This window comes from Pogona vitticeps, chromosome ZW-PAR (genome assembly GCF_051106095.1).
Source record: "Pogona vitticeps strain Pit_001003342236 chromosome ZW-PAR, PviZW2.1, whole genome shotgun sequence".
Taxonomy (NCBI): domain Eukaryota; kingdom Metazoa; phylum Chordata; class Lepidosauria; order Squamata; family Agamidae; genus Pogona; species Pogona vitticeps.
The window spans coordinates 2,991,873-3,013,551 of NC_135800.1; the positions used below are offsets into that span (position 1 = coordinate 2,991,873).

Genomic DNA, 21,679 nt, shown 5'->3' on the forward strand with positions numbered 1-21,679 from the left:
CCCTTCTTCCCCTGAGGTCATGGCAGCACTTCCCAGTCCACAAACACAACACAGATATAGACAGAAGGGGTCCCCCCCAAAAAATAATTTTATTCACAGGTTCAATCCGAAAGCCTGCCTTCCCAAGGGAGATGGGAGAAAGCGCTCCCGAGTCCGGCTCATTTCAAGCCAGCCTTCTCCAAATCCTCGGGCAGGATCCGCCCTTTCTTGCGGGCTTTGACTTTCTTCTTCTCCACCTTGGCCAGCTTCTTCTTCTGCAGGTTCTTCCGCCGTTTCTCCTGGCGCTGCTGCATCTTCTCCACCACCTGGACCGTCCGCTTCTCCCACTGCTTCTGGCGCTGAGCCTTGCGCTTCTCCTTGCGCTTGAGAGCGGCCTTCAGCCGGTCCTCATCATCACGGATCTTCACCCCTTCCGCCTTGTAGAGGGCGTTGGTCCATCTCAGCTTCATCTCCATCTCGTTGGCCTTCTCCTTGTTCTCGTCCTTCAGCTCCTCCAGCTTGCTTTTCCGAGCCTCCAACCGGCTCAGGAGCTGCTTATAATTCTTCCCCGTCAACGGAGTGATGTTCCCTTTCACCGCCTTTCTCTTCTCCCTCTTCTTCTCGGCTTTGCTCAGCATCTTCTCCTCCCCAACGTCCACCTTGTTAAAGACAAGCTGGGTCTTGATCTCCTCCTTGGGGGCCTCGGTTTCCAAAACAGCCGGTCCTGTTGTCTCCTCAGCTTCCTTCTTCTCCATCTTCTCCTTCATCTTCAGCTCTTTCCTTCGGCGTTTCTTCCTTTCCTTCTCATATTTCCTTCGCTGCCTCTTCTGTAGCACAGCCGGGGTCAACTCTTTGGCGTTTCCCTGAAAGAGGCAAGAAGCGGAGAAAAAAAAAGCAGTACGCTTTGGAGGAGAAAGCCATAGTTTAGCTCAGAGGCACACTAGGTTGGGTGGTTTAGTTTTAAACCCATCAACAAAACCAAAAAGCGGGGGGGGGGGTTGTTGGCTACAAGAACAGCCTGAATTGTTCATGTTGCCCATTCCCTTTGTCAAGAATCCCAATCATCAGGGCAGAAATGTACCACATTCACAGCTCTGAATGCTGAGTTGGCTCCATTCTAAACTCACATGCATCTTGCGTCAAGGATTCAACCAATGTTTTGCAAGCGGATTTAATCCCCACCCCCACCCCCGTTTCGAGATCCATACTTCTGCAAGAACTGGCTTATTTCATTTCGGACCAAGGCAGCGTAAAGCTTACAGTGTGACGAAGCCTCGGATATATTTCTATCGGACACCAAACTATGCAACTCTCTCCACAAACAAGCCCCATGGAATTCAATGGCACTTACTTTTAGATAAGCAGGTATAAAACTGCATCCTAAAAGTAGCCGAAATCTATGCTTTCCCTCCAGACCTTGAGAATTATCCTTTTTTTAAATGAGGAGGTAATGAGGTGTGCCATCTGTGGTTCTGGAACTACAAAGCCCAGAATCCCCCAAACACCAGCGATCGTACCTGACCGGAGATTTCCTGGATCTTCTCATGCAGCCTCTGTCGCAAGAGAGTTAAGCCAGAAAAGGAACTTTTCCCATCTGTATGAAGAAAAAGACATAGCCGTGACGTGAGACCCAGACGGAGCAGGGCAACAGCACAGAAACCCCGTTCCCCAGCTGCCAAAAGACAGGGCTCCGTGAGGCTCAGCCTTTCCAAAATTGGCCATCAAGACAACCCACTCAGGCTGGACGCTTCCAGGACTTTACCTGAGCCATTCCCAAACCCAGATTGGCTATGAAAATAGGTTTACCTGGGGCACTGGCGTTCTGGACTCTGCTCGCTTTCCCCTCTACGGTAGCTGATTTGGTAGCATCGGGTCCAATTGGTGGAGCTGGATCAGACTTTGTGCTTGGCTTAGCCGCTGCTCCTTGGCTGACCGGGACTGCCGCCTGTTTGCCTGGAAAAGCGCCTGTCATCCTGTCTCGCTTCTTCGCCTTTTTCGATTTCTTCTTCTTCTTCGGTTGAGAGCCCTCATCTCCCAAAGCATTTCCTTGGATGGCGGGAAAGGAAAAGAGTGGGTTTCGTGAAATGAGAAAGCGGCAACTTCCCTGCCTCTAAAACATCCACTAATGTGGCATATTTTCACACGCACTTCTTCCCAAGACACCTTAAGAGGTGTTGTCTTTCCACATCTGGAAGCCATGATTTCAAAGCCTTTCCCAGGGGCAAAAGCTTTCATCCCCAGCTAGCATGGCAAAGAGCCTAAGATGATGAAAGTCACACACTTGACACCTTACAGAGATCTGAGGTCGGGGAAAAAGTTGTAACGTGCATACATTTGGGAGCGAGCTGTCTGTTTCAGGAAGTCTGCACTGCCCACAAAAGGTCTAAAACCTCATCTCCAATTTAAAAGGATGAGGCGAGAAGGCAAGGAAGGCTAAAAAACAGCCTTCACCAGCTTAAAGACCAATGACCTGATTTGATTTTTTAAAAAAATAAGGAGTGGTCTGAAGCATCATACCCAGCAGGTCTGGGTTCAAATCCTGGCTCAGCCATGGAAACTCGCGGTGTGTGAACATGTAAAACCACTCCTTAAATATCTTACTTAGCCGGAAAGCCCAATGGGGGTCGCTGTAAGTCGGTTCCGACTTAACAGTACATGACAAAAATAGCTTAAGCCTATGCTCTGTACCGAGTACTCCAATTTTGGCATTACCAGACTTTTTAAAATAAGAGACATCCAGTTGAAACCACAAGGCCAGTGACTTCAGACCGCCAATGGGCAAGACAGCAACTCTACAGTTACTAACGGGCTGCGATGCCCATTGCTCTTCACTACAAACTATGCTACCAAGAGCTGATGAAATCTACAGGATCATCTGGAAGGCCGGAAGCTGCCAATCCTTGGGGAGCAGAGGGACAGCAAGAGTGTGACGGGGCCACTTCCTGTGTCCTCTCACAGACAAGACCCACTCCACAGAGTGCAACTTGCTCTTCAAATCTAAATTTAGCTGAGAAAGAGGTGACAGAGAGCCTTCAGTTTTATAATAACCAAGGAGATGCTATTTGACTCCCAGATCCTAAAAATACTGTGTTAAAGAGGTAAACTGAAGACTCCAGAATTGTTACCGAATTTCCTTTTTCTCGGTTCGCGGACTTCCTGGGCGCAAATTTTCTTCGCCAAGTTCTGCAGGTAAGAGTCTTTGTTGACTAAACTAGCCATTTCTGACCTTCTTGTAAAAGTATGACGATGGGGGGGGGGGGAGAGGAACACACACATACACAACAGGAATCTCTCACAGACAGAAAGCTGCTTTGTTCAAGACAATCTGGCCAGTTCCCTTCAACGGCTCTTCAGTTCTTCTATGGAGGAGATGATGAAAACTGGCCGGAATCCGCAGATCTGCATTTATTGCTTTCATGCCTCCCGTGGAAATTCAACCTGGTGAATCAAAGAAAAATGAATTATAGGCAAAAAATTATATAGGGGGCTTAGGATCAGTAGATGCTTCCACCCCAACCTCCAAGAAAAGCGGGTCGTGTAAGTGCAGAGGGAGATGCAAAAGCCGTTTAGAGAAAACAAATCTATGTGAAGCCGAAAATGGAAAATCCAAGGTGGGCTGTTTCATGGATTCCATTTACATCCAATACACAGAGGCACAGCAGCTGCAAAAGGGGTCTTTTAAAAAAATAAAATTAAAAGGAGATTAATGTTTTGGCTACTCTGGACTCTTTAGAAACCCCCCTCCAGTGTGGGGCTGGAGAAGGGGGCTCTCTATCCGCTCAAAGGAAGGCTAGGGAAAGGGGAGAAGGCCTCGCCCCCTTACCAGATCCTCACCCCCCCCCCAAGTGCTCGGCGATGCCCCCCTAAGCCATGCAATCTCTCTCTCTCCCCTGGAACGCACGTGGGAGGCAAAGGAGCGGCCGCCAGGCTCACGAGCCGATCGCCGAGCGGGCGAGCGATCCCCACCACGACAGCTGGACTCCGCCCTCTACTGGCACAGCCTGGAGGGCGGGTCCGAGCAGGCGGCGGCCCGCTGGCGGAAGGGACCAGCCCGGTGCGCCCGAGAAGGCGATCCGGGTGCAACGCCGCCCATGGCAAAAGGTTCCGCCTCAACTTTTATACCAAGGGGCGTCGCTTTTTGAAATTTGGCCCCCTCAGGTCACACAAAACCCTTTTCTAGCCGGCGTGATGGGAGTTGTAGTCGGAAACATTGGGCGGACATTAAGTCTCCCCTGCCCCTGTTGTCAAAAGAGAGTCATTTTAACAGACTCCCATCCTGGTTTCATGTTTTAAATTGAATTAATTACATTAATGTTCTGCCTTCTTAAAAAGGGGACCAAGGCAGGGTTTGATTGGTGGTTCCAAACCTGTTCCTGATCTCCTTGCCTAATAATATCTGCCAGTTATAAATACATGGAAAGGCCTTGTGACTCAAACCCCCCCCCCAAATATGAAGAAGGTTCCCAGCAAAAGAAAAAACCCACAAATAAATCAACCCAACACACAACCCAGGTCCTTTTAAGTACTGTATTGCTTCTGGTCTGGTCTCTTCCTCTGTGGTTTCTCTATGCCACCTGGTCTCCTCTTCTGTTGTTTTCAAGGGATGCGAGTTCTAGGGTCGTACGCCACCCGAGCCTCAGTTTGGACGGCGGGCAATATTAAAAAGTTGGAAATGAACGAAACATGCCATCCTCCTTTTCTTGCACGAGATTTGCAGTGCAATTCTCTCTCCACATCTGTACATTTCCATTGCATTCAGTGGGACTTTACTCCCCGGTTACTAATACGTGCCGTCAGCCTTAGGGACGCCTCAAAAGAAAATCCATTGAAACTGAAACTGACTGATAAAAAGATGATATACGAATCCATAGGGGGACCTTCCACCCCAGTCTGTAGGATGACCTAATGCAATTTGGCACAATACAAGCCACTTGAAATACCCCTGGTGGAAAGCACAGAATGGAACACTTTGGGACCCCCATGAAAAACATTTTGGGACATTTTCCTCTCCTTCGTTTACACCCCATTTTTAAAGATCCAGGACACATCACCTCAATGATTCTTCATTTGTCCTTCCTTTTGGAATGGAAATAAATGGCCAAACCTACAGCATCACAAACCTACAGCTTTATTCGACCGTCTAGTTACAATAAGGAGGAAAAAATGCTTTTAGACGAGACAAAACGTTACCCCTAAGAAGGACAATAAAGCACCTTAAATACACAGTTCCAAGTTAACGGCCAGGTTGAACTTGGATGTTAAATACGCTTCTAAACTGGCCAGATTTCAGCTTAATCGGTCCTGCTCATCTGCCTTCAACAGGAACACACAGAGATATTTTTCCAGCAAGCGCTAAACGCTGGGTGATGCAACAGGCATGCCGAGTCACTGCTAAGGCATCGGAGCAGGAAAAAAGTTGGCAATGCATTCGCGAAGGCTTTCACGGCCCGGATCTAATGGTTGTTGTGGATTTTTCGGGATCTTTGGCCGTGTTCTGAAAAAAGTTGGCAACCTTACCTGTGTATCAGAATTTTTGCATTGCTTTCAAACAGCCTAGATTTCGCTTCATGGACTGCCACATTGAGGGCCCTCTCCAGAAACAGTTGGCAGGGTATTTCCCCAAACCCACCTGCTCCGATCGGAGACACTACCCGGATGCAAACGGGACTTGAGTCGTCTGGAAAAAAACTCAACATGCAGCAGACGGTCATTAGAGAGGCGTGGCCAAAGGACATCAACGCTTGCAAAAAAAGAGAAAAAAAGTATTTGCAGGATACGATCCCGGGTCATAGCTTATCAAACTGATCTGGTAGAAGATGACTATAGGGGTATCAACTTTGCCTCTTGGCGGTTGAGCATCCCGTGTTCAAGGCTCTCTCTCTGCTCCGGCCAAAGTGGAAGATGATGATTAGCGGGGGGGGGGGCGTTGATGGCCGAAGAGGTCCCAAGAAGGCTGGAGAGCGTCCACTCAACCCAATGGCTGGCGTCTTTCCGAACAACGGCGAGGAGAGCCCGGATCCCTTTCACGCGTGCTCCGGCGGTCCCGCTCCGTGGCCGTTGAGGTGGCCGTGCGAAGGCGTGGAGCCCTGTGGAACCGAAACGTTGGCCTCCATCGCGGCGGCCGCCAGAGGCACGTAGATGCCCTCGGGGGACGGTGCGGCGGCATCTTGCCTCCAGTACGCTTCGCACAGCGGAAGGTCGTTGGCGTCATAGAGGCTGTAGCTTTTCCGGAATAAGACCCCCATTAAAGAAGAGGGAGAAGGCAGGGAGGGTCAGGAAGGAAAGACAGACGGGAAAGAAAGGAACAAAGCAAGACAGAAGCAACAGCATTAAGGAAAAACAGCAAAATGCAGCAAAAATGATAGATGCTTCGGGCTTCTCCCGCGTCCATTCAAAATCTCTCTCTCTCTTTTTTACAAACCCTGAATGAAACTTAGTCAATTCTGAAACTGTAGGTACATGTAAGACCTGCTTATCCATGGTTTCAATGCATTCCAATGGGGAAATGCTTTTCGCTAGACAATGATTTTGTTAAACAGCGATTTCAGTGGAACGGAGTATCATCATCTAGCGAGGCACCACTGTATTTTCAGATCAAAGTTAAGCAAAAGGGAGTCCTCCTGGATCTATCCAGAGATAAACACCTTTATGCCCATTCACAAGCTGATGGTGCCAGTTTTTTTTTAAGATAAATAGGTTGTTTGTGACCCTTTCTTTCAGCTGTTTATCCACGCAAGGACCCCCCCCCCCACTCTGAAGCAGATAGAAGGTGCAAAAGGAAGGACACATAGTGTGGGAAAGCAAGAAGCAAGCTGTGCATAAGACAGGAGAAGAAAAAAAAGGCAAGAGGCCCCTCAAACAAGCCGTAGCTTGTTCCGAAAAATAAAGAAACAGCCAAAGATTTGACACTTACTTTTTTTTCCACTGCTGTTTTATTTACAATAAAGCTTGCAAAGATTGTTTTTTTTAAAAAATAGGGGAGCAAGGGTAATACATATGTATATATTATATAACATAAGAGTATGATCAATCTTTGAAAAGGCCATATTTGGTGGTTTTTTTCTTTTCTTTTTAAAGGCACTTTAACAGTCTGCCGCTGGAACGGCTACTCACAAGAAAAATGCTTAAAATACAAAGTTTCTCGTGTTGCTAGAATCACAGTGTACAAAGATCTGGGCCTTTTAGAGTTCCGGGATTCGCTTGACAAAGAGACATTAGAAGTGTGCCACTTTCAGGCTACGGCTGGAGAACAGCAAATGGCTCTAGGTCACCGGATTCTGTAGGAAACCTCTAGATTGGGGAGATTTGTCATAAATGCCTCAAATCTGACGTTTTCTCTGAGTCGTATTATAGAGGGTTAGAATGGAGACTTTTTCAGAACTGTTATTAAGACAGTTGGCTTCGTCTCTCTCTCCAAGGACATACGTTTATAGTTTTAAGGCCGTCTGTGGCTTTTTTTTACTTGTACCTGGAAGAGTAATATTCTTCCTCTAGCTCGTACAGGTCGACAGAGATCTCGTCGCGCAGCGCGATCAGCTTCTTGTCGCATTCCTCCTGCAGTGCGTGCAGCTGCTGCTTGCGCTGGTTGATGGCTTCGTTGACCGAAGGAAAGTCGTTCAGGATCAAAAACTGCTTCAGGTCGGAGACCAGCTTCATGAGAGACTCGCCAGCACGGACCTGCGGCAGGCGCATGGGACATTTAAAAGGACAGCCTCACGGAGACTTCAAATACACAATGAATTTTTTTCCCCGTAAATAGAATTCATTTTATTAATTGACTCGATTCATATACCACCCGATTCATGCAGCTGCTACTCTGGTGGTTTATAGGTAAAAATTTTAAACCCTCAAGACCCCACGTAACAAACTTACAGTGGAAAAGAATGGGGTGACACAGCACTCATGAAATAAATACATATAAATGACCCTACAAGATCTAAAATTCGTACCCCCTAAAATTAATAGCATCCAGACCATGTTAAAGGCAGCTTAAAACAATTCTGTTTTTTTTTTCCAAGTTCTTGAATATCAGGAGGGAAGGAACCTGGGCGATCTCTACGGGCAACCTGTTCCAGAGCCTACCAACACTGAAAAAAATTAAAATGGATTCCTTCTTTGCAAGCTTCATAGGACAAAGACATCAATACCTGGACTACCCAGTAAAGTAATACCTTGAGGATTTTTGATACTCACTATGTTTGCAGCCCTGACATGCATCTCGTAGTTATCCTGTTCGCCTTGGGTGGCTCGCAACACTTGGGTTTCCTCTTCAACCTAAATCAAAACGTTAGAGAACCACGGAACTGTAAAGTAACCAGAAATTAGGAAACAGAGAGGCAGTGTGGGCTAACAGCTAGAGTGAGGGAATAAAGGCTTGGGAGATCCAGGTTTCAGTGTCCTCGTGGCCATGAAATTCACAGAGCGGCGTTGGGCCAGCCCCCCCTCCTCTTGGCCCACTTCGAAGGATTGTTGTGAGAAAAAATATATAAATCTAAATAATAAGTATCTAAATAATCAAAGAAGCTAAAGATGTTCCCAATGCACTGGACCTAGATGATCCATAATATGCCTCCCGGCTCTGCAGTTCCAAGGGGATTGATTCTTCTTCCCACAAACCTACCTTGGCGGTTTTGATGATCTCCGTGAAGTTATCCATGATGGACTTGATATCATCTTTCAGCCTCTTGTTGTAGGACTGAAGGAGCGTTTCTTTGCTCTGAGGGAGGACGCGTTGCTGTGACATGGTGAGGGAAGCAATGCCTTAGCTGTGGATTGAAAAAATAAAATAAAAGACAGGGGAGTGTCAAAACTTTGATCCAGATCTGGATTTTCTTTAAACCCTTTGCAAGAAATCACCCGTCCTTCAGGGACTCATCTGGCAAGAGGCCTCCGTAGCCCTTCTGGAACCTACGCATCCCAACAGGCCAGCACAAAACCCACACAGGACCAGAGAAAGCAACAAGGAGCATTTTGTAACCTTTATCCTCCATCATGTTATTAATGCTGAATTCCTAGAAACCCTTGAACTTCAGGGCCTTAGAGGGGCCCCTTCCCACCCCATCATTCTAGGATCTTGGCTCCCAACTGTATGGAAAAAATGCTTTTAAAAAAACACACAGGAAAAGATTCTCCCCCCCCCCATAACCTCATTGAGGACTAGAAACTTGGATGCCAGACACAAAACATGCACTTAAAGCAGCTTTTTTTCCTTCTGCCCCTCTCCAGCCACCAAAAGGGGAGGCTAAAGTCACTCTGAGCAGCCTCGCCATTACCTGCCTCCCTAAAAACACCACCTCACCTGCATAAGCGCTTCTTAGACCCCATCGTTTGCCATGATTTCCGGTTTTAATAGTTCTTACCCGCCTTTCGTCATTCGCTGAGCCAAATCCCCGGACTCCGATTGGTTCTTTGGGATGCCAATCTCTTCCTTTCCCCTGGCAGGGACGAGGCCGACGTCTTAAAGGCACAGAGTCACCTTTTCGCAGGTCCTCCGTGCAAGGAACTCAGAGAAAGCACCTCTGCAAAAAGAATTCGTAGATCTATCTATAATCCACGCACGCTTTTACGTAGGCAACTACTTTCTTTAGGGCTTTCCAACTATGGTTTTAGAAAACACACCATGGGCGTACTTCCGTTTCCGTTCTCCCTACGTCACTCCCCGCGCGACTCGTAACCTCTCGCGAGATCGGGCGCCCCTTAGATATATTACCCGTCAGGCGTCGCTCTCTCTTTTTCTTCCTCTGAGCCAAGATGGTGAGTGGCGGCGGGTCGAGCCGGGGAATCCGTTGCCATCCGCCTTCCAGACCGGGGAGCGGAGGCCTCCCTTGGGCGGCGGAGGGTCGGAGAGGGAAGAGACGCCCCTAGGAAAGTCCCCGGCTCCGGGCTGGGTGGTAGGCCCCGATCCGGATCGATGCCCTATTCGCCTCCTAGGAAAGATCCTTGGGCCAAAAGGCCTCTTTTGAGGACCCGATCCCCATTAATTAATTGGAGTCGTTTAATTGACTTGGTCAGTTTTGGTGGGCCCCCAAAGGGTGCCAGTTAATCCGGATTAACGGGTTGCGTTTACACGGCGCGTTGAAACCGGTTTCAGGCCTCTTCGCCCACCGGGATTCCCAGATTGGTCGCATTATACGAGGGTTAAAGCTCGGCGTTACAGCGATTTTTTGTGTGATTGCTTTACGAGGAGCCCCTTCCTGATTTAAGGAGGTGGGGGGGGAAAGAAGGATTTGGGGGGTTGATCGGGTGTGGAAGTGGTTTGGCGTGTAAACGTGTCCCTGAAGATTTCTGCTTGGGGCTGCGGGGGGGGGCACTAGAGAGAAACCTTAAAGATGATGGCAAAAGGACCCTTTTGGGGGGCTCTCTTGGGTTCCAATTTCAAGCCCCCCCCCGGGGGGTGTGTGACAACAAGTCTGTGGATGATGGGAGACTGAGATCACAGAGGGGTTCGTGTTTTTTTTTGCAGCCGAAGGGGAAGAAGGCAAAGGGGAAGAAGGTGGCCCCGGCGCCAGCCGTGGTCAAGAAGCAGGAGGCCAAGAAGGTGGTCAACCCTCTCTTCGAGAAGAGGCCCAAGAACTTTGGCATCGGTGAGTTGCAAGGACAGCAGATGATGATGATGAGGAGGAGGTTCTTTGAACCTGAATATGCAGCAGGACCAGGAATTGGTTCCAAGCTCCTTCCCCGCGGATGTTGGAAATTGCGGATATAGCAAACCTGGGGGAGAGAGTGTGTGCGTACCGGTCCCCTTTAATGGTGATACACCTTGGAAAAGTGCATTTTTCAGGCTTTTTAATTTAACATTTTCTGGGTATTGATCCTGCTAACGCTATGGCCCTACAGTATGGGAATAAAGTCATTTTATATCAGTTTTGCCCGGGATGCGGGCCGACAACTCTGATAAAAACAAAGCTGCTTTTTTGGTCGTGTCCCCAATTAAACATGCATATGCAAATCTGCTGTGCTATATTCTGCTTTCCTTAGTTCTCTTGGCTTTCGTCCCGGGGGGGGGGGACTTGGATGTCTCTTTGAACTGGGCACGGGGCGATTTTGGAGAGCCTAACATTTGCCAAACAGGGTTCCGAGCAGATGATGCAAACGAATATTTGCTATCTGAAAAAGCGGTGACGACGATTTTATCCACCAAGATCGCTGATGCTCGCCCCTGCCTTGAGCCGGGATGGAGAAATGGATTGGGAAGTCTTGTCTTTTTGACGCGTTCTCTGCTCCTCAGGACAGGATATCCAACCCAAACGGGACCTCACCCGTTTTGTGAAGTGGCCCCGTTACATCCGCCTCCAGCGCCAGAGGGCGATCCTCTACAAAAGGTTAAAGGTGCCTCCGGCGGTTAACCAGTTCACGCAAGCTTTGGACCGCCAGACGGGTAAGTGCTGGGCTTCTGGTTCGTGATGCTGGTTTAAGGCAGCGCCGCGCGGAAAGAAGTGGGGGTGGCTTATTCCGAGAACCTGCAAAAAACGTCTTAAGCGTTTTAGGCCTCTGGCTGCAGAACCAGAGGTTGGGAGTTCGATGTTCTGCCGTGTCTCCTTGAGAGGAACTGGACTCGATGATCCACCAGCTCTGTAGCTCTAAGGTTATCTAGAGCTGCCAGATAGCGCAGGGGTTTATCTCAGAAACAGCTTTAATCAGACGAAGCGAGCAGACGCCGATAAGATTTTGGGTTCCTTGTCTGTGTCAGCAAAGGGAGCGTATTGTGATTTTTTGCTTTGTTTTGTGCTCTCGTTCTAGGAGGAAATAGGGGTGGGAGGAGGGCAAGGTGATGATGGTGGTGAAGGAAATTTAGCCTGCTCTTAGGAAGAGTTAATTTCCTGGTCCAGTTCTGTGTTGGTAATTGATGGGTGAGAGACCCTTAGAATGAAGGAGACTTGCTCTCTATTTGCTCTAGGGAGCTGTGCTTTTTCCTTGCTGTGCAGATGATGCAAACAAATATTTGCTATCTGAGTTAACGTGATGACTCCCAACCTCCAAGATCGCTGATGCACAAGGATTCTCTTTTGGGAAAGAGCAGGGAGAGGAGGGGGGTATGGAAAATGGCTTTGAATCGTCCGTCCTCTCTCCTCACAGCTACTCAGCTCCTGAAGTTGGCTCACAAATACAGGCCAGAAACGAAGCAGGAGAAGAAGCAGAGGCTGCTGGCCCGAGCTGAGCAGAAGGCTGCCGGGAAGGGGGACGTCCCAACCAAGAGGCCTCCTGTACTGAGAGCAGGTAATACTTTTTAAGCAGCGGTCTCCTCTTGTGCTCAGCTAGCTGAAGGGGCTGGCTCCCTGGATGCTGCCCTTTCTTCGGTTATGGGCCCATCGGCTACTTATATGAGTTTCTTTACTAACTCCAGACCGAAGAGCCAATCGGATGAGCTTTTTAAACCCCAGCTATAGCTGGTTGCCCCGTTTCTGCGTACTTAGTGTCCCAATGACCAAGGATGCGTTAACCGTCCTCCGTAGAGGCACAAAAAGCAAGTTCGTTTCCTAGAGTCCGCCGGTCCTAGGAATTCTGTTTCTGAACGGCACCAAATCCTGTGTTGCAGGCGTCAACTCCGTGACCACTCTGGTGGAGAACAAGAAAGCGCAGCTCGTGGTGATTGCTCACGACGTAGACCCTGTGGAGGTAAGAGCTGGCACCAAGCGGATTGGAATGATGATGGTGGTGGTGTGTGTGTTTAGGAGCGGCACCCATATTGTCATTTACAAAAACTGGGCTCTGCTCTTGCAATGATGTTTGAATTTCTTCACCTGAACTCAACCGTGAAGAGTAAAAATTATACGAGCTTTTTAACCCTGAGCAATTGCCGGAGCCCGGTTGTCGCAGATTTTGGCGCTGTGTTGCCCCTTTAATATCTAAGCAGTTCCGCTCTGCTCTGTTGTAGCTGGTGGTGTTTCTTCCGGCCTTGTGCCGAAAAATGGGAGTGCCCTATTGCATCATCAAAGGCAAAGCCAGGCTGGGCCGTCTCGTCCATCGGAAGACCTGCACCAGCATCGCCTTCACGCAGGTTAATCCGTAAGTAGCCTTCAAAAGCCGAGTTAATAGAAGAGCTAATCCTGATGCAGACATGTAAAGGATTCGGTCTGGCTGTTTGGAGTCTGCACACGAGTTGAACAGTAGATTTTTCACAATGCACTGAGGCTCCTGTATCTTTGGGGAAGTGATTCCAGGCCTCCCCCCCCCCCCCGCAGATGCTGAAAACCGTGAACACTATACATAGTTTAGTTTTTAAAAAATCATATATTTTCACCATGTATTTATCAGAATTCTAATTAGAGGGAGCCATTTCTGGTAAATACATCATGAAAAATACTTGTAGTTTTATTTTAATATTTTAAAACCATGGATAAGTGAAACTGCAGATACAGGGGTCCTGTTCTAAAAGCCATACCCTTCGTTACACCTGAACAAGTAATGCTTTGATCTCTCTCAAGCCGCCTCAATACCTACGCAATGGCATCAAGATACATCGGTTACTAAGAAACCAGTTTGGTTAGCCATACGAAAAGTGGCTTTCGGTGGCTGTTGTAAACTTAGCTGGATGTCTTTTTTTCTTTTGCAGGGAGGACAAAGGAGCGCTGGCTAAACTGGTGGAAGCCGTCAAGACCAACTACAATGAGAGATACGACGAGGTAAGATCTGCTCCAAGTAATCTCTGACATGTCTCCCACCTCGACACCCCCCCCCAAAAAAAATGTAAAAACGCCCTGTCATTCTCTTGAAATATGTTCGAGCCTTGCAAACAGACAGTGGCTTTTTTTAGAGTGAACGGATTCTGGTTTTCCAGGCTGCCCTCTGAAATGAACTCCCTGTCTTGCTTCTGTCCTCCCTCACCTTGAGAAAAGATAAAGGCAGAGGCCTGGGGCCAGATGGGACATGCTGGCTGTAGACGCATCCAGCAGCTTGGCCTTCGGAGGGGGGGTCATCCATGACCCCACCTCATGACATCAGTTGGGGTGTCGGCCGATCCCGTCCTCTCCCCAAAAGGCCCTTGCCCAGCCCTGCTGCCATGCATCGACAAAATCAGCAATCACATAGATAGTTCTTTCCAGTGTTCAGAAGATTTTAACCTATTTTTAGATGTTCTTATGGGGAGGCTATTATGCTCCTGCTTTCCCCTTCCTATTGGTGCTTGTTCTTCAGGTCTGCTTTGGCTTATTTCTTTGTCCTTGGGGGCGGGGGTTAAGGCATCAAAGGGGCATATGTTTCATCTCCCTTAGTGTAATGTTGGGGTAGCAGTTTGTTAGGCCCAAGGAGGGTAGACTTAAATGTTTGAACCATGAATCGGGTAAACGTACATCTGTTTCTAATGCGACGGTCGCCAAGATCTTAGCCATCGAAATTCCTGGAAGGTTTTGACTTTTTAAAAACTAAAATGCATCTCCTTTTCCTCTTTTCTAGATTCGGCGCCACTGGGGTGGTAATGTTTTGGGGCCGAAGTCGGTGGCTCGCATCGCTAAGCTTGAAAAGGCCAAAGCTAAAGAACTGGCCACAAAGCTGGGGTAAACGGCTCGCGATGGACCTCTAGTTTTCCTGTATATAAAAATAAAATATTGGGAAAAAAACTCTTTTGTTCGGAGTTTTTTCTAAGGCTTCCCCCTGCCGCTGGGAGAGTGACATAACTGGTAAAAACCTTTTTAAAAAATCAACTCCTAAAAGGCTTGGTTTTAAATTCTCAAATTCCACTAGCCTTCAAAACTCTTGAAGTGCTGACAGAACAAAATAACCGCTTTCTAACCACACAAGTCTTGTACGGTGTGGGACAAAATGAAAGATAGCTACATCTTTACTGCCTGCTCTTGCAAGTCAACATGAACGAGGGAACTCACCCGCAGCATGGAAGGGATTATTGTAGATTTTAACTACACTGCTAGCAGCTTGCTCTTAACCTCCGCTGACAAGGTATTCCCGAGACCCAGCAAACGCAGCAGCGTCTACAGCACTGTGGAGAAAAGCGAATTTCGGAATGGGGGCAAAGTAAAAACAGCTAGAAGGCCAAACTGCCCTAAATTGTGGCTTGCTGGTAAATTTCTAACAGTGCAAACAGCTGTGAGATTGGAATTGTCACTAGTGTAAGGGGTATGGGGGGGTTCGAGACCCTTACTTGTGATGGGGTGTGCAATGAGAAGCCGCCCGTCATTTTCAAAGGCTTAAGTGCTTGTGATCAAGTGGTGGTTTCTGTAGTTAGGAGCAGCACCAACATCCCTGCAAGGAATCATGATTTATTTACTGCTACACAATACAGCCAGTCTTGTGTAGAACTTGCTCCAATTCAAGTACACCAGGTCTCGCGCACCCATTCCCACACCTTAGGATTACACTGCTTCGTTTCAAACAAGAACGGGAGCTCAGCGTTGCAACCAGATCGGGGGCTCCCTTCCTTCAGAACTGTCTGCCAGTTCTTATTTACTTAGTGAAGGATAGGGACAGAATACTGCCCAAGCAACCAGAAAATCAGCCGATGGGGCAGCCGGGTGCCCGTCGTTTCCTGCCAGAGAGGGTCAAACCCAGCTCTTGTTGGGTTACGAAGGGGGCAGCAAGGATAGAGAATACTTGAAACAGCGGGGTCTGCCCCCCAAAAATTCCTCGAGGCCCCGGGGTCCGTGCACGGAGGAGCTTCCTGGCTTACCGGCGGACGTTCAGGAGGTACTTCTGACACCACATGATAAAAGTGATGGCAGACAAGCTGTACCTGTAGAGGAGAAAGGAGATGATGACTCGGATGCTTGGAAGAGGCTGGCTTTGTTTCACCAACAAAGGAAAATGTTTTGCCACTCACCAGGTTAAGATGTACCCGAGATGCTCATTGCGTACAATCACTCTCGTCTGGCCTCCGATTGGTCCCCCTGGCACCGTGCTTTCTGGGGAGGAGACACAAAAGTTAAGAAAGGAGTCGATCGGGACGATAAGCCACAGAAAACCTCATGGAAAACCAACGTGTGCAACCATGAGGTAGCCGTAAGGGGCAGGAATACTGGGTCAAAATGAAAGGACCTGGGAAAAAGCTATGATGAACCGTCTACATTCCTCCGTAACGTGACGTCAGAGGGCAGAGGAATATACGGAGCTTTGGCGTGATTAATTTAAAGAAATCCAAATTGGAAAAATGGTGTAAAACTAACACCGGTTACATTAATTCTCCCACTAGGGTCAAGTTCCTCTGTTTTTTTTAAATACAGTGGTGCCTCGCTTAACGAGTGCACTGTACAACGACGAAATCGCATAGCGATCCCTTTTTTGGGATCGCTAATGCGCTCACTCAATGAGCTTTAGATAGGGCGAAATTCGCTTTGCGAAGATCGGTAAGCGTTTCGCTTACTGATCTTCGCAAAACGAAGCTCCGACGATCAGCTGTTCGGCGGACAAAATGGCCGCCGGAAGCCCCAAAATGGCAGCGCGCAGCATTTTCGCGCTCTCCCCTCGCTTAACGAGGGCGCGAAAATGGCTGCCGGCCATAGGAAACTTCGCTGAACGGTGAGTAAAGGAGCCTTTTGGAACGCATTAAACGATGTTTAATGCGTTCCAATGGCTTTCCCTGTCCCGTTCAGCGATGTTTCGCTACAGCGAAGGTTAATCCGGAATGGATTAACCTCACTATGCGAGGCACCACTGTATTCACTGTCCCTGACCAAACGAAACTTATCCTTGTAGCTGCCCAAAATAGCTGTTTTCCATTCTTGATCTGGACCTTGAACAAGGAAGCTGGGCCAAACTAAGGAGGAGGCCCTGAAGCCACCGTGTTGTTCGGAGACTTACTGGCGTTTGCGTCGATAAAAATGGGCTCGGCTCCTGTCACTCTGGCCATGGCTTCCACGTCCCGGTAAAACCACTGATTCCGTTCGATGTCGTTTTCGGCTACAAAGGATCTGCGGGGTTCGGACAGTCTCACCAGCCCAGTGAGTTCAACCTCCCCTTGGATCTAGAAGGGGGGGAAAAAGTTAACTATTTCTCTCTGGCTTTTCTCCTAATGTTGCTTTTGACCTTGCAAGGGCCCACACCTTGAGCAGTCTGCAGTAAAGGCAGCCCTTTTACCTGTCCTTTCGGCCGGGTCTCCGGATTTATTTTTGCCGAGGCCACGAACCCTCTGTTGACCAGTATTGTAATCCTGGGAGGAAAAAAAGAGATGCCATCAGGCTGAGAATAGAACAGAACATGTTGAAATGACTTTTTCGGTCATAAGCAAGGAATTTTTTAATTTAATTATTATTTTTTCTTTTTAAATGAGGGAAGAGAGGTGGGTCTCAATGGGTGTGGCCCCCACACTTCTGGATGTGATACACCCCTCCTGTACAGAACCGCCCCATGACTGAGACTTTTTGTGGGTCAGCAAGGGAGCAGGGAAGGGAGAATTAAAGGAAAACACCACCAATATTGGATCCACTTAAGTGGATCCAGAGGTGGAGGGGCAGGATCTGTTCTCAGTCCTCCCAGAGTGCAGGACAGGTCAGAATGGGTGAGGTCCATGGGGCTTCCTCGCAGGCAAGTGGATATTCTCCATTGCCAGAAAGATGTACATGTGGGGGGTCCTAGATCAAGTCAAGCCTGAAGGATCTCGGGAGGCAAAAATATTGAATCTGAGGCTGCCCTACTTTGGGCACGCTCTGAGAAGGCAGGATTCTCTGGGAAAGACCATCAAGGGGGGGGGGGGAAGCAGCAGGAAAAGAGGAAGCCACAATAGGAGATGGACAGATTCCCTTAAAAGAAGCCACGGGGTTGAGTTTGCAAGAACTGAGCAGGGCAGTTTGGAGAGCGCTTTTTTGGAGGGTCACCATGAGTCGGAGGTGAATGGACAGCAGAGAACAACCGCCCGTCAGGACAAGACCCGCAGCCAAAACCGTTCGCTTGGGAACATACCTACCCCAGGTCGGTGCAATAAAAGGGGGTGATGATGTGGGCCCCGCTCTGCACGGGACCCATTCCCATGCCCGCCTGGGGTCTCCCGTCCTCTGGAGTTACCAACGTCCGCGGCAACAGGTGTAACTCCTTGGTGTGGTCAAAATACCCTCGGACGTGGACCGGCATGTACTCCATCTCTTCTAGCTCCAGAGGGCTGGGGAAAGAGAGCAAAGCACGGGGCTGGAGCAGAAGATTCAGCCTTGTTGTATGTTTGCCCCCCTCAAAATACCCTTTTTGAATAACTTCAAAAATTCAACCCATGGGAAGATAACAGAATAAAAATTAGAAAAGCAAAGTTCCATTTTGCTTTACTCCTATCAGTGTACAGTGGTGCCTCGCATAACGTTTTTAATTGGTTCCAAAAAAAAAACCTTATGCGAAAAAAACTTTATGCGAAACACCATTTCCCATAGAGATGCATTGGAAACCGGTTAATCCGTTCCAATAGGCACGGATTGCCGTCCTTAAGCGAAAAAACCCATAGGAAACATCGTTAAACGATACAATGTATCCTCCATTGGAATGTATTGTAGCTGACTCAATAGGTTTCAATGGCTTTGCGAAGTCAATTTTTGCAAAATTAAGTGTGTCATAAAAGGGTCAAAAATGGTTTTAAATGCTTGGATTAGCTTCTGCACCCTCTAAAACGGATGCAAAAGTTAATTTGGCTTTGATCTGACTTTTCGTTAATTAATGGTGAATTTTTTTCCCCCAACTTTTGACAGCTGTCAAAATCTGACAGCTCCATTCTTTCCTATGGGGGAAGAAAAAATTCACAAAAAATTAATGAAGACTCAGCAACTGTTCTAAATTCTTGGGTTCGTTAGAGGACCCCCTAAGTTGTGTGCAAACCTGATTTGGCTTTGATCTGAACTTTCGTTAATTTTTTGTAAATTGTTTTCTCCCCCATAGGAAAGCATGGAGCTGTCAGATTTTGACAGGTCCATTGGTTCCTATGGGCCAAAAAACAAAAATTCACAAAAAATTAACGAAACGTCAGATCAAAGCCAAATCAGGTTTGCACATGACTTAAGGGGTCCTTTAACGAATCCAAGCATTTAGAACCGTTTTGGACCCTTCTAAGACACTTTTTAAATTGAAAACAAAAAAACGTTAAGCGAAGCAGGGGACCTAAAACCAAAAACGTTAAGCGAAGCATGGTCCCAAAAACGCTATGCGAAAATCGCCCATAGGGAAAAACGTTATATGAAGCACAATCTGCCTCTGAAAAAATAAACGTTAAGCGAAAAAAACGTTAAACGAAGCAAACGTTAAGCGAGGCACCACTGTATCTCCAAGAGCCCACTGGATATAATGAAATTTAGCAAACAAAGCTTCTTTTACCATTTCATGTCCGTAAACCTTAAAACTTTGTTTCATTTCTGCAGCACTTAAATCAGGACCCTTCGGGCTTTGGGGGGAAAAAACAGATTCCTCGACACACAAATGGAAATGCCGGCTAGCCAGTTTTCGGCACCTACTCTATCGGGAGCGGGACGGGTTCCGCCGATGTCCTTGCTTTTAAATTAGCGATGATTTCCATCTTCCATTTTCTCCGCTGAACCTGAAACACACAGAAGTGCTTTCAGGGGCCTTGTGAGACAACGCCCGACACCGTCTTTGCTCAGCAGTGACGCTCCAAAAGGACACTTCACACACACAACGAAGGGAGAAGCTTTTCTGCCTGGGCTACTCAAAAATCAAACTATATTTATTAAAAAAACACAGACACGTTTGGAGGAAATACGGACTCTCAGTTCCCTGTAGATTTCACATACTCTGTGGTTGCATTTACCTCCAAAGTTGAGTAACAAGGCTAGGATTCGAATCTCGGCTCCACCACAAAAACACACTGGGGATACCTTATTAGGGTCACTGTAAATCAGTTCTGACTTGAGGGCCACAGAATGACAAAAATATGCAGTAGGAACCCTTGCATCCACAGGGGATTAGTTCCAAATTACCCCACAGATGCTCCAAAAATGTAGATTATAGCGAACCCTATTATTATAATTGATGCTATACATGGCATGGTCTCTGGCTCCCTCTAATGGCCTGTTCAGGTAACTTCATCTTTAGAAATATGCAATTCTAGGATTTTTTTAAACTAGCTTTTAATATTTTCAGACCAGAATCAGCAGATGCTGATCCCGTGGATAAGAGGATCCCACCGGAGGACGAGGCACAAACAAACAAACAAAAAAGCAATCATCCCCCAACCACCCAGCAAACAAACTTTAAAATCCCAAAACAAACACATACAATAAGATCCAAAATGATGGAAAGATCCAGGAAAGACGAATCGGAACAGAGTTAAGGGAGGACGCCTTTGAATGTGTAGCAGGCAGAGGGGATGATCTTGGGGTAGAAAGATTTAGACCAGTCCAATCATCTCCGCCAGGAACGCTGCTACTCACCCAGCGCCCCGCCAGCCCTCAGCTGAGTGCCCCCCCCAAGAGCCGAATCCAGATTAAACATTTACCTGCCACGTGCCAAGGCAAAAGGTTGTCACGGGGATGATTAAGGTCACCCACTTGCCTAACGCACTCGGTTTCGATCTCTTAGCAAACCGAAGTCTGACAGGCGTCTGGGTAGGCCCTGGGGGGAAAGATCACGAGAAAGAGAGCATGTATAAGGTCAGCGGGAAGCATTATAAAAGTTTGGAAGCGCCAGGGGAAGCCAAAAATTCGTCGCTTCCAGTTGGCCAAGCAAATGGTACTGCTTCTACGTTACTGCATAGCGCTAGAGTGCTCGCCGGCCAGTTTGCAACTGTTACACATAGCATGGTCTTTGTCTCCCTCTACTGGCCAGTTCTGGTCAATACATCACAGATATAAAAAATTCTGGGATTTTCAGACAGTCGATAGCAAACTGCAGATACTGATCCCGCAGATACGGGGATCCTACTCTACTTCTGCCAAGGCAACCTATCTTCAAGCGTTCTTAAATTTTTCTCTTCACCTTTTTCTCCCACCAGATCAGAACGAGCTCTTGAACGATGGCCGAGAAAGAAGGTCCTTCCGTTGACATAGTAGGGCAGCTGAAAGAAGAGAAAAATTATTTCTCACATTATTTACCATTTCTCACATTATTTACCATTTTTCTCCCAAGGGGAATCTTCCTGGGATCCTTGCTTAGGAGAAAGGGCAGCGCGTAAATGTTATAAATATTACAGACAGAGAGATATATAGAGAGAAGCCTGGATTTCATACCCTGCTCTAGAATAAGAGTGTATTTTAATAGCATTCGCTATTATCCACGTTTTTCAGCATCCGCAGGGGGCTTGAAACCAATTTCCCCGTGGATACGAGGGGGGCCCTACTCCACTTTTACCTCACCCTTTCCCCTCCACCCCGCAAGTCTTAAGAACCAAGGCCGCCCCAGAAACCCTTTAACTGGACCCCCCCCCGCTTCCCCCATAGGGATCAATGAAGCTAGAAGGCTTGAAGAATTAAAACATTAATTAAAAGCAGGACTGCCGGGGGGGGGGAGGGAAGAAGAGGATAATTAAGACAAGCTCCCCCCTCCCCCCCCCCCGCAAGGAGGATATTTCATAGGCTCCCCCACCGGTCCCCCGTTTCCACATCCGCGAAGGAAGCCCCTCAGACAGGCAGCCGCCATTTTGACTCTCCCGTTCCTCCTTCTCTGGGCCTAGCTTTTTCCCCCTCTTCCTGCCCCGCCCCTTTTTGAGGTTCACGTGACGCCCCACTTCCGGTGCGGCTTTCCGGAAGTGCTCTCCCCCTCTCCCCGCCACGTGGGTCGAGCCAGGCTTGCCGGGAACGATTTTTTTTTCCCTTTTCCAATCAAAATTTTT

At 47.9% G+C, this 21,679-nt stretch overlaps 4 protein-coding genes and 3 non-coding genes across 12 annotated transcripts; 4 read left to right on the top strand and 3 right to left on the bottom strand.

Annotated features, from left to right (window-relative positions):
• Nucleotides 1–57: 57 nt before the first annotated feature.
• Nucleotides 58–3,977, bottom strand: SURF6 (surfeit 6). 3 transcript variants are annotated; one of them, XM_020794975.3, is made up of 5 exons: nt 3,881–3,977; nt 3,105–3,417; nt 1,786–2,025; nt 1,497–1,573; nt 58–842 (listed from the first exon to the last, which is right to left on the bottom strand). In XM_020794975.3, exons 2-5 carry the CDS (start codon nt 3,253–3,255, stop codon nt 159–161), a joined length of 1,152 nt encoding a protein of 383 aa, XP_020650634.3. In that variant the 5' UTR covers nt 3,256–3,417; nt 3,881–3,977; the 3' UTR covers nt 58–158. The 3 variants fall into 3 exon arrangements, with proteins under 3 accessions (XP_020650634.3, XP_072841028.2, XP_072841027.2); XM_072984927.2 differs by having other exon boundaries at nt 3,803–3,916; XM_072984926.2 differs by lacking the exon at nt 3,881–3,977 and having other exon boundaries at nt 3,105–3,739.
• Nucleotides 3,978–5,086: 1,109 nt separating this feature from the next.
• MED22 (mediator complex subunit 22) lies at nt 5,087–9,614 on the bottom strand. Of its 4 annotated transcripts, none has more exons than XM_020794963.3 (5): nt 9,339–9,614; nt 8,600–8,744; nt 8,173–8,253; nt 7,448–7,656; nt 5,087–6,201 (listed from the first exon to the last, which is right to left on the bottom strand). In XM_020794963.3, exons 2-5 carry the CDS (start codon nt 8,720–8,722, stop codon nt 6,003–6,005), a joined length of 612 nt encoding a protein of 203 aa, XP_020650622.3. In that variant the 5' UTR covers nt 8,723–8,744; nt 9,339–9,614; the 3' UTR covers nt 5,087–6,002. The 4 variants fall into 4 exon arrangements, with proteins under 4 accessions (XP_020650622.3, XP_020650621.3, XP_020650623.3 ...); XM_020794962.3 differs by having other exon boundaries at nt 9,278–9,347; XM_020794964.3 differs by having other exon boundaries at nt 5,087–6,195; nt 9,278–9,340.
• Nucleotides 9,615–9,626: 12 nt separating this feature from the next.
• On the top strand, nt 9,627–15,461 carry RPL7A (ribosomal protein L7a). The gene is made up of 8 exons (XM_020794950.3): nt 9,627–9,732; nt 10,442–10,562; nt 11,207–11,356; nt 12,055–12,195; nt 12,515–12,594; nt 12,854–12,984; nt 13,532–13,601; nt 14,371–15,461. Exons 1-8 carry the CDS (start codon nt 9,730–9,732, stop codon nt 14,473–14,475), a joined length of 801 nt encoding a protein of 266 aa, XP_020650609.3. The 5' UTR covers nt 9,627–9,729; the 3' UTR covers nt 14,476–15,461.
• LOC140702998 (small nucleolar RNA SNORD24) lies at nt 11,057–11,132 on the top strand. The gene has a single exon (XR_012082282.2). It is a non-coding gene; the product is annotated as a small nucleolar RNA SNORD24 (small nucleolar RNA).
• LOC140702999 (small nucleolar RNA SNORD24) lies at nt 11,899–11,971 on the top strand. The gene has a single exon (XR_012082283.2). It is a non-coding gene; the product is annotated as a small nucleolar RNA SNORD24 (small nucleolar RNA).
• On the top strand, nt 12,694–12,773 carry LOC140702997 (small nucleolar RNA SNORD36). The gene has a single exon (XR_012082281.1). It is a non-coding gene; the product is annotated as a small nucleolar RNA SNORD36 (small nucleolar RNA).
• Nucleotides 15,176–21,562, bottom strand: SURF1 (SURF1 cytochrome c oxidase assembly factor). The gene is made up of 9 exons (XM_020794971.3): nt 21,433–21,562; nt 20,827–20,905; nt 20,348–20,463; nt 19,347–19,429; nt 17,828–18,019; nt 17,002–17,074; nt 16,726–16,888; nt 15,749–15,830; nt 15,176–15,661 (listed from the first exon to the last, which is right to left on the bottom strand). The coding sequence occupies exons 1-9, from the start codon at nt 21,484–21,486 to the stop codon at nt 15,595–15,597; spliced, it is 909 nt and encodes a 302-aa protein (XP_020650630.3). The 5' UTR covers nt 21,487–21,562; the 3' UTR covers nt 15,176–15,594.
• Nucleotides 21,563–21,679: the final 117 nt, after the last annotated feature.

What these genes read in the sequence shown, in the direction of transcription:
- SURF6 (XM_020794975.3), bottom strand. Translation starts at nt 3,255, where the DNA reads ATGTGTGTGTTCCTCTCCCCCCCCCCCCATCGTCATACTTTTACAAGA. An exon ending in ACCGAGAAAAAGGAAATTCG is followed by an intron (nt 2,026 to 3,104) that starts GTAACAATTCTG and finishes CCGCCATCCAAG; the next exon opens with GAAATGCTTTGGGAGATGAG. An exon ending in CCAGAACGCCAGTGCCCCAG is followed by an intron (nt 1,574 to 1,785) that starts GTAAACCTATTT and finishes TTCTTCATACAG; the next exon opens with ATGGGAAAAGTTCCTTTTCT.
- MED22 (XM_020794963.3), bottom strand. Translation starts at nt 8,722, where the DNA reads ATGTCACAGCAACGCGTCCTCCCTCAGAGCAAAGAAACGCTCCTTCAG. An exon ending in AGATCATCAAAACCGCCAAG is followed by an intron (nt 8,254 to 8,599) that starts GTAGGTTTGTGG and finishes GTTTTGATTTAG; the next exon opens with GTTGAAGAGGAAACCCAAGT. An exon ending in ATGTCAGGGCTGCAAACATA is followed by an intron (nt 7,657 to 8,172) that starts GTGAGTATCAAA and finishes CGCCTGCCGCAG; the next exon opens with GTCCGTGCTGGCGAGTCTCT.
- RPL7A (XM_020794950.3), top strand. An exon ending in ACGACGTAGACCCTGTGGAG is followed by an intron (nt 12,595 to 12,853) that starts GTAAGAGCTGGC and finishes GCTCTGTTGTAG; the next exon opens with CTGGTGGTGTTTCTTCCGGC. An exon ending in ACAATGAGAGATACGACGAG is followed by an intron (nt 13,602 to 14,370) that starts GTAAGATCTGCT and finishes CCTCTTTTCTAG; the next exon opens with ATTCGGCGCCACTGGGGTGG.
- SURF1 (XM_020794971.3), bottom strand. Translation starts at nt 21,486, where the DNA reads ATGGCGGCTGCCTGTCTGAGGGGCTTCCTTCGCGGATGTGGAAACGGG. An exon ending in TGATCTGGTGGGAGAAAAAG is followed by an intron (nt 20,464 to 20,826) that starts GTGAAGAGAAAA and finishes CTTTCCCCCCAG; the next exon opens with GGCCTACCCAGACGCCTGTC. An exon ending in TTTTATTGCACCGACCTGGG is followed by an intron (nt 17,075 to 17,827) that starts GTAGGTATGTTC and finishes TTTTCCTCCCAG; the next exon opens with GATTACAATACTGGTCAACA.